General features: G+C 36.4%; 1 protein-coding gene and 1 long non-coding RNA gene across 3 annotated transcripts; one reads left to right on the top strand and one right to left on the bottom strand.

Annotated features, from left to right (window-relative positions):
- Window positions 1-1,065: 1,065 nt before the first annotated feature.
- Window positions 1,066-3,597, bottom strand: LOC127949284 (uncharacterized). Its single transcript, XR_008152278.1, has 4 exons — window positions 3,418-3,597; window positions 1,371-1,415; window positions 1,239-1,265; window positions 1,066-1,123 (listed from the first exon to the last, which is right to left on the bottom strand). It is a non-coding gene; the product is annotated as an uncharacterized LOC127949284 (long non-coding RNA).
- Window positions 3,598-9,945: 6,348 nt separating this feature from the next.
- On the top strand, window positions 9,946-13,075 carry LOC127949341 (cytochrome c oxidase subunit 6A, mitochondrial). 2 transcript variants are annotated; one of them, XM_052546446.1, is made up of 4 exons: window positions 9,946-10,106; window positions 11,381-11,458; window positions 11,788-11,930; window positions 12,877-13,075. In XM_052546446.1, the coding sequence occupies exons 2-4, from the start codon at window positions 11,383-11,385 to the stop codon at window positions 12,964-12,966; spliced, it is 309 nt and encodes a 102-aa protein (XP_052402406.1). In that variant the 5' UTR covers window positions 9,946-10,106; window positions 11,381-11,382; the 3' UTR covers window positions 12,967-13,075. The 2 variants fall into 2 exon arrangements, with proteins under 2 accessions (XP_052402406.1, XP_052402414.1); XM_052546454.1 differs by having other exon boundaries at window positions 9,952-10,102.
- The last annotated feature ends 60 nt before the right edge of the window (window positions 13,076-13,135 follow it).

A 13,135-nucleotide genomic window follows, 5' to 3' on the forward strand; every position in this document is an offset into this window, starting at 1 on the left:
TGCTCCCAGCCCATTGCCCAAGCCATACCCTGCGCCGAGGCCCAGCCCGGCTGCCCCAAGGCCAGTCCCAAGGTTTGTAACTAAGACCAAAATAGTAGGATCATGGCGATGAATGCAAGAATAATAAATCCATCAGATGTAAACACTGACATCTGCCCATTATGTTTTTTTTAGGAATGACAGTTTTACCTCCTCCATAGCCGAGTGTTCCATATCCTTGATTCAGGCCTCCTCTGAATGCAGTGGGTCTGTATGCTGCCCCTAACAGACACCGTATTCATTACACACACATTAAGCACATATGCACATAATAGCACAGAGTACTGCACACACATGCAGACAGCTGCTTGTATGCATTTTACACATCGTTCAAAAGTAAGTGGTCAGTATAATATTTTAAATGATAAAGGATTACTATTTAAATGCAAATAAATGCAATTCATATTAAACAGCACAAGTGTTTTCAACATAATAATAAGACATTTTCTTGAGCAGCAAATCAGAAAATTAGATTGATTTCTGAAGCATCATGTGACGCTGATGACTGGAGTCATGACTGCCGACAAATCACATTCACTATCACAGGTTTCCCCTAAAGTTACATTTTAAATTATATTACAGGAGAGAAAATATATTTTCAATTGTAATAATATTTCACGAAAATAACTGTATTTTTGATCAAATACAAAAACTATGGATAAGCATAAGAGACTTCTTTATAAAACATGAAGAAATCTTAGAGACCCAATATTTTTGAACGGCACTGTAAGTAAAATATATATTTCATATTACAGAATATATTTACCTCCAAGATAACGGCCAGCTGTTTGTGAGAGAGAGAAAAAAAAGCATTAGATAGTTGGCATGACAGAATCCAAAAGACTTACATTCACTCTTTGTATAGAAATAAACAAATACCCTAGGGCATTGTCTCGTTGACTCCCTTTTTCAAAGTCAATTCCTTGTATTTGTGCATGTGTTGAGTCAAAGGTTAAATATAAATCTTTATTTATTGTTTGTACTTATTGTTTTCATCTCAGCTTCATCTGAGGTTAATGTCACTTACCACTTGTCTTTCCTGGCTTGCCTGCCCCATAGCCACGGGCTCCAAGAATACCAGCCACTGGACATGTAGCAGAAATGAAAGAAAGATAACATAACCATTGTACTGAAATAAGCAAATGGCTTGGATTAACTGGATTCAGCAGCATCTATCAGGTTCAGGCAGACAGACGTACCTCCAGACTTTGCACTGATACCAGGACCTACAGGGAAAAGATAGAAGGCAGGATCGATGAAGAAACACATTATGTAATGTAATTTTCATACCTCTAACCCTCTGTAATATCCCACATATATTACTAAATTACCTCGACTCGCCAATCTTCCCAGGGCTCCAGTCTGTGGTCTAACTCCTTAAAAACAAAGAAATAAAATAAAATAAATCTGTGTTAATGCATTTAGCCTAAAAGAAATTACTAAAGAAAGAATACAATATTTTTGCACATATAATACCATGTTTTCTGACAAACCTTCCATGCAAATAATTATTATGGCCAATTTAATATTATCTGATATCATTACTATACTACCACAATATGTTTTTAAGGGCAGGGCTCATGAAGGTCGTAAAAAATACTTCAGCAGAGGGTGGTCAAACATTTTGGCACGTCTGGATTAGTGAGATTAGCGAGACTCCTGTTTGAATTCTTAGAAATCAACCTATAAAGCTTTCATGGTTGAGAAACTATGCCAGCTGACGTTCATAAGACATTAGGAGTGTGAATTCCACCAAACTGCGTATCTAGAACAGGCCTCCATTGATGCTCAGAAACTGTAGGACAAAATGGGCTGTGTATCGGTCATATAAAGTCAGGACTGACAGAAGGCCGACAAATTTTGACCACCGCTGTCACCTTCAGGCCCAGAGTTTTGATCTTCAGACAAGAAATCCAAGTGTTTACGTTGCGGTCAGAGTTATAGAGGCTGGAGCAGATCCAGGCAAACTCAGACACGTCAAACCATGACTCACTTCCAGAGGTTTTTTTTTTTATCATTTATCAGAGCTGTCAGACATGTAACATAGAGTCGTTACGTGCATTATATTACGATATTTTCTAGACACCTTTTAATCTCACATACAATCATCTGTGACTGTTGGCTGAACATCTGATGCAATAATGCCTCAAGATGACTGAAAAGACAGTGTAGTGGCCATAAGAGTGGCACATACTACATAATGAATTTAAAGTAATAATAATAATAATATTTTTTGTCTTTCAAGTATCAATAGGTGGCATTTGATTGTCTATACAAGGTGCAAACAAGTAGAAAAAATAGATTGTCATTTAGACAGCAAGTCAAGCTATGACTGATTTGATCTGTCATGCATACTGTTGCTTTTCTCATCGATCCCTTCCTCACTGGCACCAGATAAAGAAAAGCACCAGAGATCCAACACTTATTTTGCTCCAAATGGTATGCAAACTGATTTCAGGTACCCTCAGTGTGATATATTACATTAAATCATCAGGGTGAGACATGTAACCTGTAAAAAAGATGTAAAAGTCGAAGCAGATAAAAGTATTTCTTCTGATTTTCTTTTTTTATTATTATTCTCAATAGAACAAGAATTGAAAACTAATGTATTCTATTTATGAGATATATATTTCAACCGGATTCCCCAAAAGTTTGTCATCCAAACCTTTTTGACCTAAAATATTTACTGAAAGTACAGCGTGAGATTCTCTTATGCTGGGTGCCGATCACATGACATGCAGGTAAACAAATAAAATGTTCAATCTTTTTAAGTAAATGTTTTACTTTGTTTTTACTTTTACTTAATTTATTCATTTTAATTATTCATTTTAATGGTTTAATTAATTATTACCTTTTCACCAACTCACAAACCCCCTGCATATACTACATAGATTAAGAAAAATATTTGAAAAACATTTTATTTTATTTTGATCTTTTCATTCTAAATGTAAGTTTAATTACTAAACTGCAACCGAACCATATTATTAGACATTCAAAGTGGTATTCAGATAACAAATGCATCGGATTATTGGTCTCTTCACCTAATGATGCATATATTCACTATATCTGTTTAAAGTGCCAGTTTAAATAAAAATTTAATTTTCTCAGCAACCAAGGGCATCCCACTAGGGCACATTGAAAGGTCAGCTCTACCTGGGATTAACCTCACAATCTTGGAGTCTCCAGTTTTTTTTAAATCATGATTAGTGCTATTTTAGATTACAATTATTTTGTTTTCAGTCATAATTACAATGATATGATATCATAACAAGCCACTGCCCCTCTTTCTTCCCTCTCCTGCATCACAAACGCTCCTCATTTCTCTTCATCACCCTCAAATCTCTACAACAAACATTTTAGAAGACACATCTAACTTACCTCCCTGTATGGTGCTCTGTGCCAGCCACAGGACCAGTGAGGTCTGTAGGATCACCCGAACCAGCATGTTAGCACACAAACAGACAGACAGATACACTTGGTATTAGCAAATGACTAGAAATGCACACAGGTGAGAGTTAAGCACCCTCAGCTGAAAGCAGCACCACTGGCCAATCTACCCACCAGGCCTTTATTTATTCTCTGAACACCCATGTCTTTCCTCTGACTCGCCCTGCCCTCTGCTGTTCTATTGCCCCCAATCCCACCCCCCACCCAACACAAAAAAAAATAATCATCTGACCTTTCTTTCGACCCACTCTACCACCGTTTCTCATGCTTTACCAAGCTTGAAGAAGACAGCCAGCTTCAAATAGATTTTTGTTGTAATATGCCCCTATAGATACATACTTTCTTATGTATGTAATTTAAGTATCATTAGCAATATTATGTAATACTAAATAATTCAACTAAAACAATACCTTATGTCCATGTATTTATGTGTATATAGAATACAGAGTAGTCATGTAAAAGGGGATAATGTACAGCCAGTTGGTCATTATCAAAAAAGCATAACACAGCACAGCAGCACAGCATAACATATATAATATTTAACTGAGAATCGAGTGCCATGATTTTCATGTGAGTCACTGCAGAAGCTTCTGTTCGCAATGATTCAGAAAAAAGGAAAAAAAAATGTTTATGGATGTTAATTAACCTTGTCCTCAGATGTTCCATTGCTTCCTCATTTGAGCCCTCAAAATGAACCCCTAAAGGATTCATACAATCATCCCATTTCACCGATGGACATTATGTGAACTTGCATATAATAATTAACATTTTTTTAATATTTAGACAAGCTTCATACTGTTCTGTTTTCTAAGCAGTTGGCTTAAATGATTTAGGGTTTTTTGAGACTTGTGACAGACAGAGCACAGTCCAGAACCTGTGATGAAAAGAGCCAAATGGAAGGACTGGGCCACTCTGTTGTGGATAAGGTTAAGGTTCCACCTGTTAGTTTTCTGATAGCTTGCGTGACTTTGTTTTATTTACAAACCTTGTAAATGTCCTGCTAGTGAAGAGTTGTGAATATAAATGAGGAATAATACAAACCAGTGTAGGATGTAGCAAAGTTTTACATTAAACATTGATAAAAGCTGGTTTTTAAAAAGAGGAGAGTCACTGGCAGAAACACAGTCCAGTGAAGTCATATTTGAACAGCAATTTATAGCCTTCACTACTATGTCATCAGCAGTTCATTTGGACTTTTGGGTTTATTTCGACGTTCTCTGTCTGCATTCATTCTTTTCTGCCTATTTGTTTGCAAAAGGCATGAAAAAACCCACTTTGCACGGAACACAGAACATGCAGTGTAAATCACAGTTGTCATGTTCACACTTTCCACTCTTTTTGCGAGACAATCTATTTTGCTTTATAATCCATAGCAATACAAACACAGACACTCATCAGACAGAATGCACGCACAAACAAGTGTAAAACTAGACTAATGACTCTTTATCATCCATCCGTCTCCAATCTTGTTTATATGAGTGTCTTGTCTCTTGTATGCGCGTATATGACTTTATATTATACAAGGAGTGTGATGAATGATGAATGATGAATATGTGCATTAAACTCTCAATTTGTTTGTTTGGAGGGTGAATAAATGATTCATTTAATTTTTTGGGGTGAACTATTTTTAAAGTTTTGTTTCATTTCATTCACATTACGCATCACACTAGATTTTGGAACAGTGCTAAAGTGTTGCAAACACGTGCACAACCAGTGCGCCATGACCTCAGCTACCTGGTTCATTTGTTAAAATGATTTCACTGCAGACAGTGCGGCAACTAAAACTCCAGATAATCATGATAAAATCACTGTTGTGTTCATAAAGTTACAAAAAAAAAAAAGATTCAGATGGTGTCAGATTGAGATTAGGTGCACACAACCATAATATAGATGTAGAGAGAGACAGGCCTAATCTTTGGGCTCTCTTGTCCACTTAAAAGGACACCCAGACACTGACCACAAGCCACCCAGAAGCTTAGAGTAGAAAGGAACACTGGATAATACCTGATAGCTGGTGTCTGACCCATAAATAAGCAAATTTACCATTTCTAAATATACCTCACATGCAGTTTGAGGCCCGCAGGAGTTTGACTGTGTGCCACCAGCACTGAAGAGGTGAAGATAAATAAGCACAGTGAAATTCACTTTGTTAAAGCTTTCTTATGCATGTGTAAGAATGTGTGTGTTTTGGTGTAAATAAAAATGCTTCCGAGTGTTTATCACTTTTATTGCACTGAAACAGTCTTCTGTGCTTATGCTGCATAATAAACTCTTGCAGAATAACTCTCCAACATCTAGTATTTCTGTGGCATAGCACTCCATGTCTTTAGCCCATGTACAGGTCACTCTGCCTGCTCCTGTGGTGGTGCTGTGTTAGCGTTTCGCTGCACAGAGTGTAACAGAAACAGTGGAAACACATACTGAACCACAGAAACATGGTGATTTTTTATACACTTTGTCCTTCATATCAACTTTATGAAGCAACTTCGACTTGTTTGTCAAAATATGTGGTATATATGAGTCATAGTGAGTTATGGGTCCAGTAAAACTAAATCATTTCTTAATTATCTTGCAGATACCATTGTATACAGTGTAATCATCAAAACTGAAAAATAAATATCATAGAGATAAAGACATAATAATGGATGGATGGACAGACAGACAGACGGACAGGGACAATATTAGTGGCGTATTCTTCCATGTCAAAGATTTGCTTAAGAGTCTAAAGGAAGACACCTTTACTAAAAACAGAAAAGCAGTCCTGTCCTGGTCCTACAGAGAATCAGACAGCAAGAAAGGGGACATGGAGGTCAAATGCAGACAGAAAGCTAATTATTGTGTTTTATACGTTTTAAAAAGGACATGACGATGTTTTTCAACACTTTTTTCTTTTCTTTTTAAAAATACATAAAAAAAGGAAGAAAAAAAAAAACAGATGTACACTATTTTGAAAATATTGTGGTTGGTTGTGTTTTTTAAATGTCTATAAAACATTTATGTTTAAAAATACAATTACAATGTATGCTTTTGGAAGATGCTTTTATCCAAAGTGTATTGCATTCAAGGCAACCTTGATTTGATCTGTTCTTGATTTCATTGGGAATCAAACCCATGGCTTTGGCGATGCTAGTGCCATGCTCTATTTTTTGTTCTACAAAACAAAACAAAAAATCATTATTACGAAATATTATTACAGTTTAAATTTGTTTTCCATTGAAATATATTTTAAAATGTAATTTATTCTTGTGATTCAAAGCTGAATTTTCAGCAGCATTACTCGAGTCTTCAGTGACACATGATCCTCCTGAAATCATTCTGATTTGTTACTCAATAAATATTTATTATCAATATTGAAATCAGTTGTGCGGTTTAATCTTTTTGTCTAACCATTTGTATCATTATAAATGTCTTTACTGTCATTTTTTAATCAATGCATCCTTGATAAATAAAAGTATTAATTCCTTAAAATAGAAGCACAACATTAAATAGTTAAAACAAATGCCTTTATAGCCTTCCTTTCCAATCCCACCATCTCTGCATTGTCTTGCAGATTTTGCCATTCTTTATTTTGATCCCTTTTTCTTTTCCTCTTCGAATCTGTCAGACATACCATGGTACCCATTTCACACAGGAATCCTCCATCCACCGTTAAAACCTCTGACCACATAACAATGTTGAGTTCCTTTATCCCAGCATGTGCAGTCGAACAGACTGACTATTTTTTTAAATACCTTCCAGTGCAGATATAAGTTGCATTCATCCCCCTGAAGATGCCGACCACAGCCTTCTCAAAGGGTGGCTGTGCCAGGGATGATATAGTGTCATGTTTCTGACCAGTTTCATGGTTAAAGATTTCTGTAGTTTTTACTGTGGATCCAGTCAAAACCAGAGGAATCTTTACTACTCTGTTTATACATGTATTATACTGTGTTGAGTCTACATGTCTCCGGAGACTAAATACTGTGCCAAGTTTACAGTAACAGGTGCATGCTAGATTAACCTGGCCAACGCAAGAGAAAGAAAAACCATTCTCCATATGAGCTTGCAAAATGGCTCTCCATTGACAAACGCACAGTAGAATCAGTCCATCAGGCTAGAGTCTCTCACTGCCCCAGAGCTTGTGCTGATACTTCTGATTTGTCTATCTGCTATGGCGATTCTGCACACAAAAACACAGAACCAGACACTCAGACGAACCGCCTCGATGCCCGGCTACTTCTTTATGCCTGGCTGGCACCACTGTCTGTTTGCATTGCAAACATCGAAAGGGAAGTTGTGCAGACAGCAGTGTTCAGAGGACTCTGTAGAAGGAGATTAACACATTTAGTTTGCACATAGGATGCAATGAGTGTGAAAAAATATGCACACTTTTCCACACTTATTAATCCACATTTACAAGAATATATTTTAAAACTGTATCTTTATCGTTATAGTTATCATTCTTGGTAATCAAACTTTTTAAAAAAGTTTACCCATAGTATCAAGCATAAAGCAGCCATTCTGTACATTAATTATTAGTTAGTCATTTAACTGGCCAATATCTTATACTAAGTCTCCAAAGGAACATTTGTATGCCATGCAACATTTCCTAGGTTTACTGTTCTTGTTCAAACAATATGTCTTTGAGTTGAAGAGTCAACATTTGTCACGCTGTCAGTCTCTGTCTTCCTGGGTGTTCCCTAGTGAGCTCACTTCTCCTTCGGCACTTCACCATAGGCACTTTAATTCCTCTAGTCTGGTTCTGTCTTCACAGTAATTGCACTCCAATTAGAATCGCACAGGTGCTGACAATCCTCTGTCATTAGTCTCCCTATGTATAGCTGTCTTTCTCTGTCATCTGTATGGAGTCCTTACCCTATGTGTGAATTGTGCTCGTCTCCCGAGTCTTCCCTTTACCTTCTCGCTTCCTCCGAGTTCCCGTTCCATCCGGTTTCCTCTTTCATTTTTGGTTTTATTTGTCTCTCATGACTATTTATTTTGTATGTTACCTTTTTGTTACAATAAACCATACTTGCATTTGGATCCTGCCCTCACCTTGTGTTTTTCCCAAAACCCACCGTCACAAAGTTAGGAAATGTGCATAGGATATTCTTGGTTTATGAAGGGCAAATGCATGCAAAATTTAATTCATGGAACAGCCCTGAATAACAAAAGAAGATATAGTTAGAGTGTACACTTATAGACAAAACAAACGTTTACATTTTAATTCACTTTACAAACTGAAAGTGGACGAAATTAAATCTGGCCTTTTTTGTTAAGGTAGGCTACAAGCATGCTAATGAAGGCGAATAGTAAACTATTTTTTTTCCCACAGGGAAATTGTAGGAAATGTCAGTCACATGACTAATATAAACAAAATTAAATTATACATACAGTCTGGCCAAGAATAAACACTGCACCAATCTCCATATCATGGAAGTAGCTGCCAGCAAAGACTCATGGCGCCACCTTGTGACACGTAAGTCTACTACACACTCTCAGTTCGACTTCATTTATCACAAATACAATTAGAACTTATTTCTAATCAACAACAGAACACAGGGAAGCCACTAATTAATATGAATATGCAATGTAAACAAATAAATAATCTGAAATAAAAATAGAACGAACATCTAAAGTAACTGAAAGTCATTTTACATTCAATATTTATATTTAAGTTCGAAACCTATTACTTCTTCAAACTTGTGCCTAATAAACAGTTAGAACGGTTTACCGCGTTGTCCTTTAACGACCGTTTAAACCAAACCGATCGAATATTAATATTACACAACGAATCGTTTTACGACAGCTTGCCAACATCGAACATCCAATCACACAAAACAATTAATAGACTATTCCTCATGAGCCACGAAGTCCCCGACTTAAATAAAAAATAACAATAAAAGCAAAAAAAAAAAAAAAAAAAGTAAAAAAAATCAATGAATCCAAACAGGCAATAATTGTAAAATAAATAAATTAATTAAAAAAATGTAAAAAAAAAAATCTAAATAAATGAAAAAATAAATGAAATACTAAATAAAATCAACAAAACAAACAACAACAACAAAACAAGTGAAATTGGTGAACGCGTGTATGGAGCGCGTGTGGTCGAAGCGTCAGAACTGCGGAACTTAACCCATTGCCAGAAGAGAAGTGTAGTACTGAACATGTAAATTCAAAAAGAGAAAAACTGCAAGAGTGGCAGGTCGCTTAGTCACGTACACGCAGAAACCCAACCCGTGTGTATAACTATGATAGCTGTCAACTGTACAGCTATATACATTAACTAGCCTACATGAACTAACAGTGTTCATTTCATTTCATAAAACCTAGACCTACATCCGTGAGTTGACATATTCTTCAAACACAAGCCAGTTTGCAATGTCTTCTATACCTGATTGTCTTAAATATAGCTACTCGCTGCTCTCCCTATCTCTCCATTACAGATCTGCCCATGCACTTGACCAAATATAAACTTCATGATTCTTGGCAGACAGACAGATTTTAGCTGGGAGGAGTCTCATGGTTTAGGCCAGGACAGACCAGAGGACAAACAGACAGAGGTATAGAAAGAGAAAGTGGCTAATAACTGAGGAACAAAGAACAAAAACACCTGACCATCCTCTTTGGAAGCAGAGTACGTAAGTGCTCTTTGCATTACATGTATAAATTTAACTGTTTTGAACTGAAAGTGTAAAGTATTAAGCGCACTGGAGAAGTATTTTATTCTTTTAACAGCAGTAATGCAACTCATGACCCACGGAGATCTTGTTTGTCCTTGTGCAAGAGACATGAACTTAAGTCAAAAGATTAAAATAATCTCATCTAAATGTATGCCAGTTTTTATAAATGCAGCACGTGTATAGTTTCAAGGGGGTTTAAGATTATAAATAACATTCAGCATTGAAGGACAGGAAAAGAGATGAGATAAGCTACAGGCCACAGCCTGGCTAATATGAGAAACCATCTAGGAATATTACATTTTATATTTAATTTAATTCTAAACAGAGGTGTAGCAGAACATTTATGTAATATTTAAGAATAAACATCCTCCTCTAACTGTGTGAGGAGACAATACACAGTTTACATGGATGTAATGGAGATACATGTCAGGTTTGATCATTATTTGACCTCAAACTTTGCATTACCTTCACTTTTCTACTGTTCAAAACCACAGTAAATGTACAAACAAGTACATGACTTTCATATCTTTTAGTACATATCTTTCTGATATGCTTCCATTTTCACCTCATTTAACTTTTGCTGCTGTTTCACGCTTTGATGAAAGCACTATTAACCTTTGTGACAAATAACACTGACTTAACACAGTTTCATGGGTTTTGAGCAATCAGAAAGTTACTACATTTGACTTTTGCACAACTTCTATTGCATAAAAAAATTATTTAAATTACTTTTCCGCTGCAATATTTTTCATGTTTTATACTATATTTAAAACGTTTTAGAAATTACTTGTATTCAGCATGGGTGCATTAAATTTATCATGTGTTCCACATTTTCTTCATTTCACATAAATGGTGTTCTTTCACACTTTCTATTCATCAAAGAGAACTCAAAAAATATATAATGGTTTCTACAAACATGTAAAGCAGCACAACTGTTTTCAACATTGACAAGAAATGTTTCTTAAGCACCAAATCAACATAGAATTATTTCTGAAGATTGCGTGACACTGAAGACTGGAGTAATGATGCTGAAAATTAAGATTTGCTATCACAGGAATACGTTTCTATTTTGTATTATTACTTTGTAATATTATTTGACAATATTTACATTTTTCTTTATTTGTAATCAAATGAATGCAGTGAACGTAAAACAAAAATATAACTGACTCATAATCTTCTCTAAGTGTTAAAATGATAATAATCGTAAGTGTTGCTGACTGTCTGTGCTTCAGAGATGGCGATGTCTCCCACTGCTGTGGTGGTCCGCCGGGCTCTTGCTGCTGCATCACAAGGGAGTCATGAAGGAGGAGGTCTGAGATGTTTTTTGGGGTGGGCTAGATGAAACAGGGTAAAATAAGCAGATGTTAACCAGTTTGGATAGGCAAGTTCTCCTAAACAATAAAAAAATGTTTATATTGTAAGCAAATAGTTCTTGTAACTTAATGACTTCACGCTTTAAAAACCATAAATTATCAAATGAATTCATTTTCATGTTACTTACATATTCTTACAGAAAGAAAGAAATACTAACAAAAAAAAAAAAACAATTTAAAAACATTTGCTTACCAATCAGTGATCCTTTTGCTATATATTACACTCGTCAACATTTAAAAGATGTACTGTTTTGAATCACACACAGCAAGGACCTGGAAGATCCTGTCCTTCATATTAGCTCTGCCTGGTGTGAGTGTCTGCATGGCAAACGCTTACATGAAGATGCAGGCCCATTCCCATGATCCCCCAGAGTTTGTGCCATACCCACACCTCCGCATCCGAACAAAGGTAACTATATTTATTTTTCATTCAAATCGTGCATGATGTGGACTTCTCTTGGATTCCTGTACAGCAGTGGTTCCCAACCTTTTTCAACTGTGGCCCACAAAACTAAACGCGTTTGCACGGCCCACTGCAGAAAAATTAACTGACCCCGCTATTGTTGGGTTAATAACTTAGTACTCAGAAGATAGATTGTTAACTGTCTTTATTGAATGAACTGGCAATGAACCAAAAATAACTGGGGCTGGCACCGCTCAGCAAAACGGGAAAACCAGATCCAGGCAGAGCTCGGCAGCGGGTAGACAGTCAGCGGAGCATGCAGTCAGGAGCGAACATGCAGAGCAGTGTTGAGTCGAGCAGTCAAAATCGGCAGAGGAATGGAGCACTGGACAAAGCAAGACTAGAGTCAGACTCGAGTGACGAGCGCAAACTGAGAGCGGATATAGAGTGGAAAGAGAGAAACCCAATAAAGAGCAACGCTGCATTGAAGGGAAAAATAAAGACACGATTTATTCTTAAACCAATCAGCGAGCTCGAATAGTGAAATCAGTTACAATTTAATATTTATTTTATGTTATTTAATTATACATATGAAATGACGTTATGTTATGACTTAGACATTTTTGCATATATTAAAAATATTATAATTTAATATTAATTGGCGGCCCACAGGTTGAAAACCACTGCTATACAGAAATAGAAGAAAATTTTGATGCCTTTACATTTAGCAGATGCTTTTATACAAAATGATAAGTGATCCACAGTGCATTCAGGAGGCACATTTTGTTTTACCAGTATGTGTGCTCCTTGGGAATTGAACCCACAACCTTTTACACTGTTAACACAATGCTCTACAACTGAGCCACAGGGACTACCTTTACTTTGTAAAACATCCTTCTAACATTGGACATGACACAAATGTTTTTCAAATAGCATTACCTTTCTTTCACAGCCATGGCCATGGGGCGATGGGAATCACTCGCTCTTCCACAACGCTCACACCAACGCTCTGCCCACTGGTTATGAGGGACCTCACCACTGAGCAGGACGCCCACTGCTGTCTCAACTGGCCATCCCCTCAGATGCCAAACAACACTGATGGACAAGCTTTTAACATTTATAATAGAAATAAACAACAGTTTTCACATTTATTTTATGTGTGTGACTTATTGAGAAAGGTCCCAAACATTACATGGATAAGACTATAAAGA

This window comes from Carassius gibelio, chromosome A3 (genome assembly GCF_023724105.1).
Source record: "Carassius gibelio isolate Cgi1373 ecotype wild population from Czech Republic chromosome A3, carGib1.2-hapl.c, whole genome shotgun sequence".
Lineage (NCBI taxonomy): Eukaryota > Metazoa > Chordata > Actinopteri > Cypriniformes > Cyprinidae > Carassius > Carassius gibelio.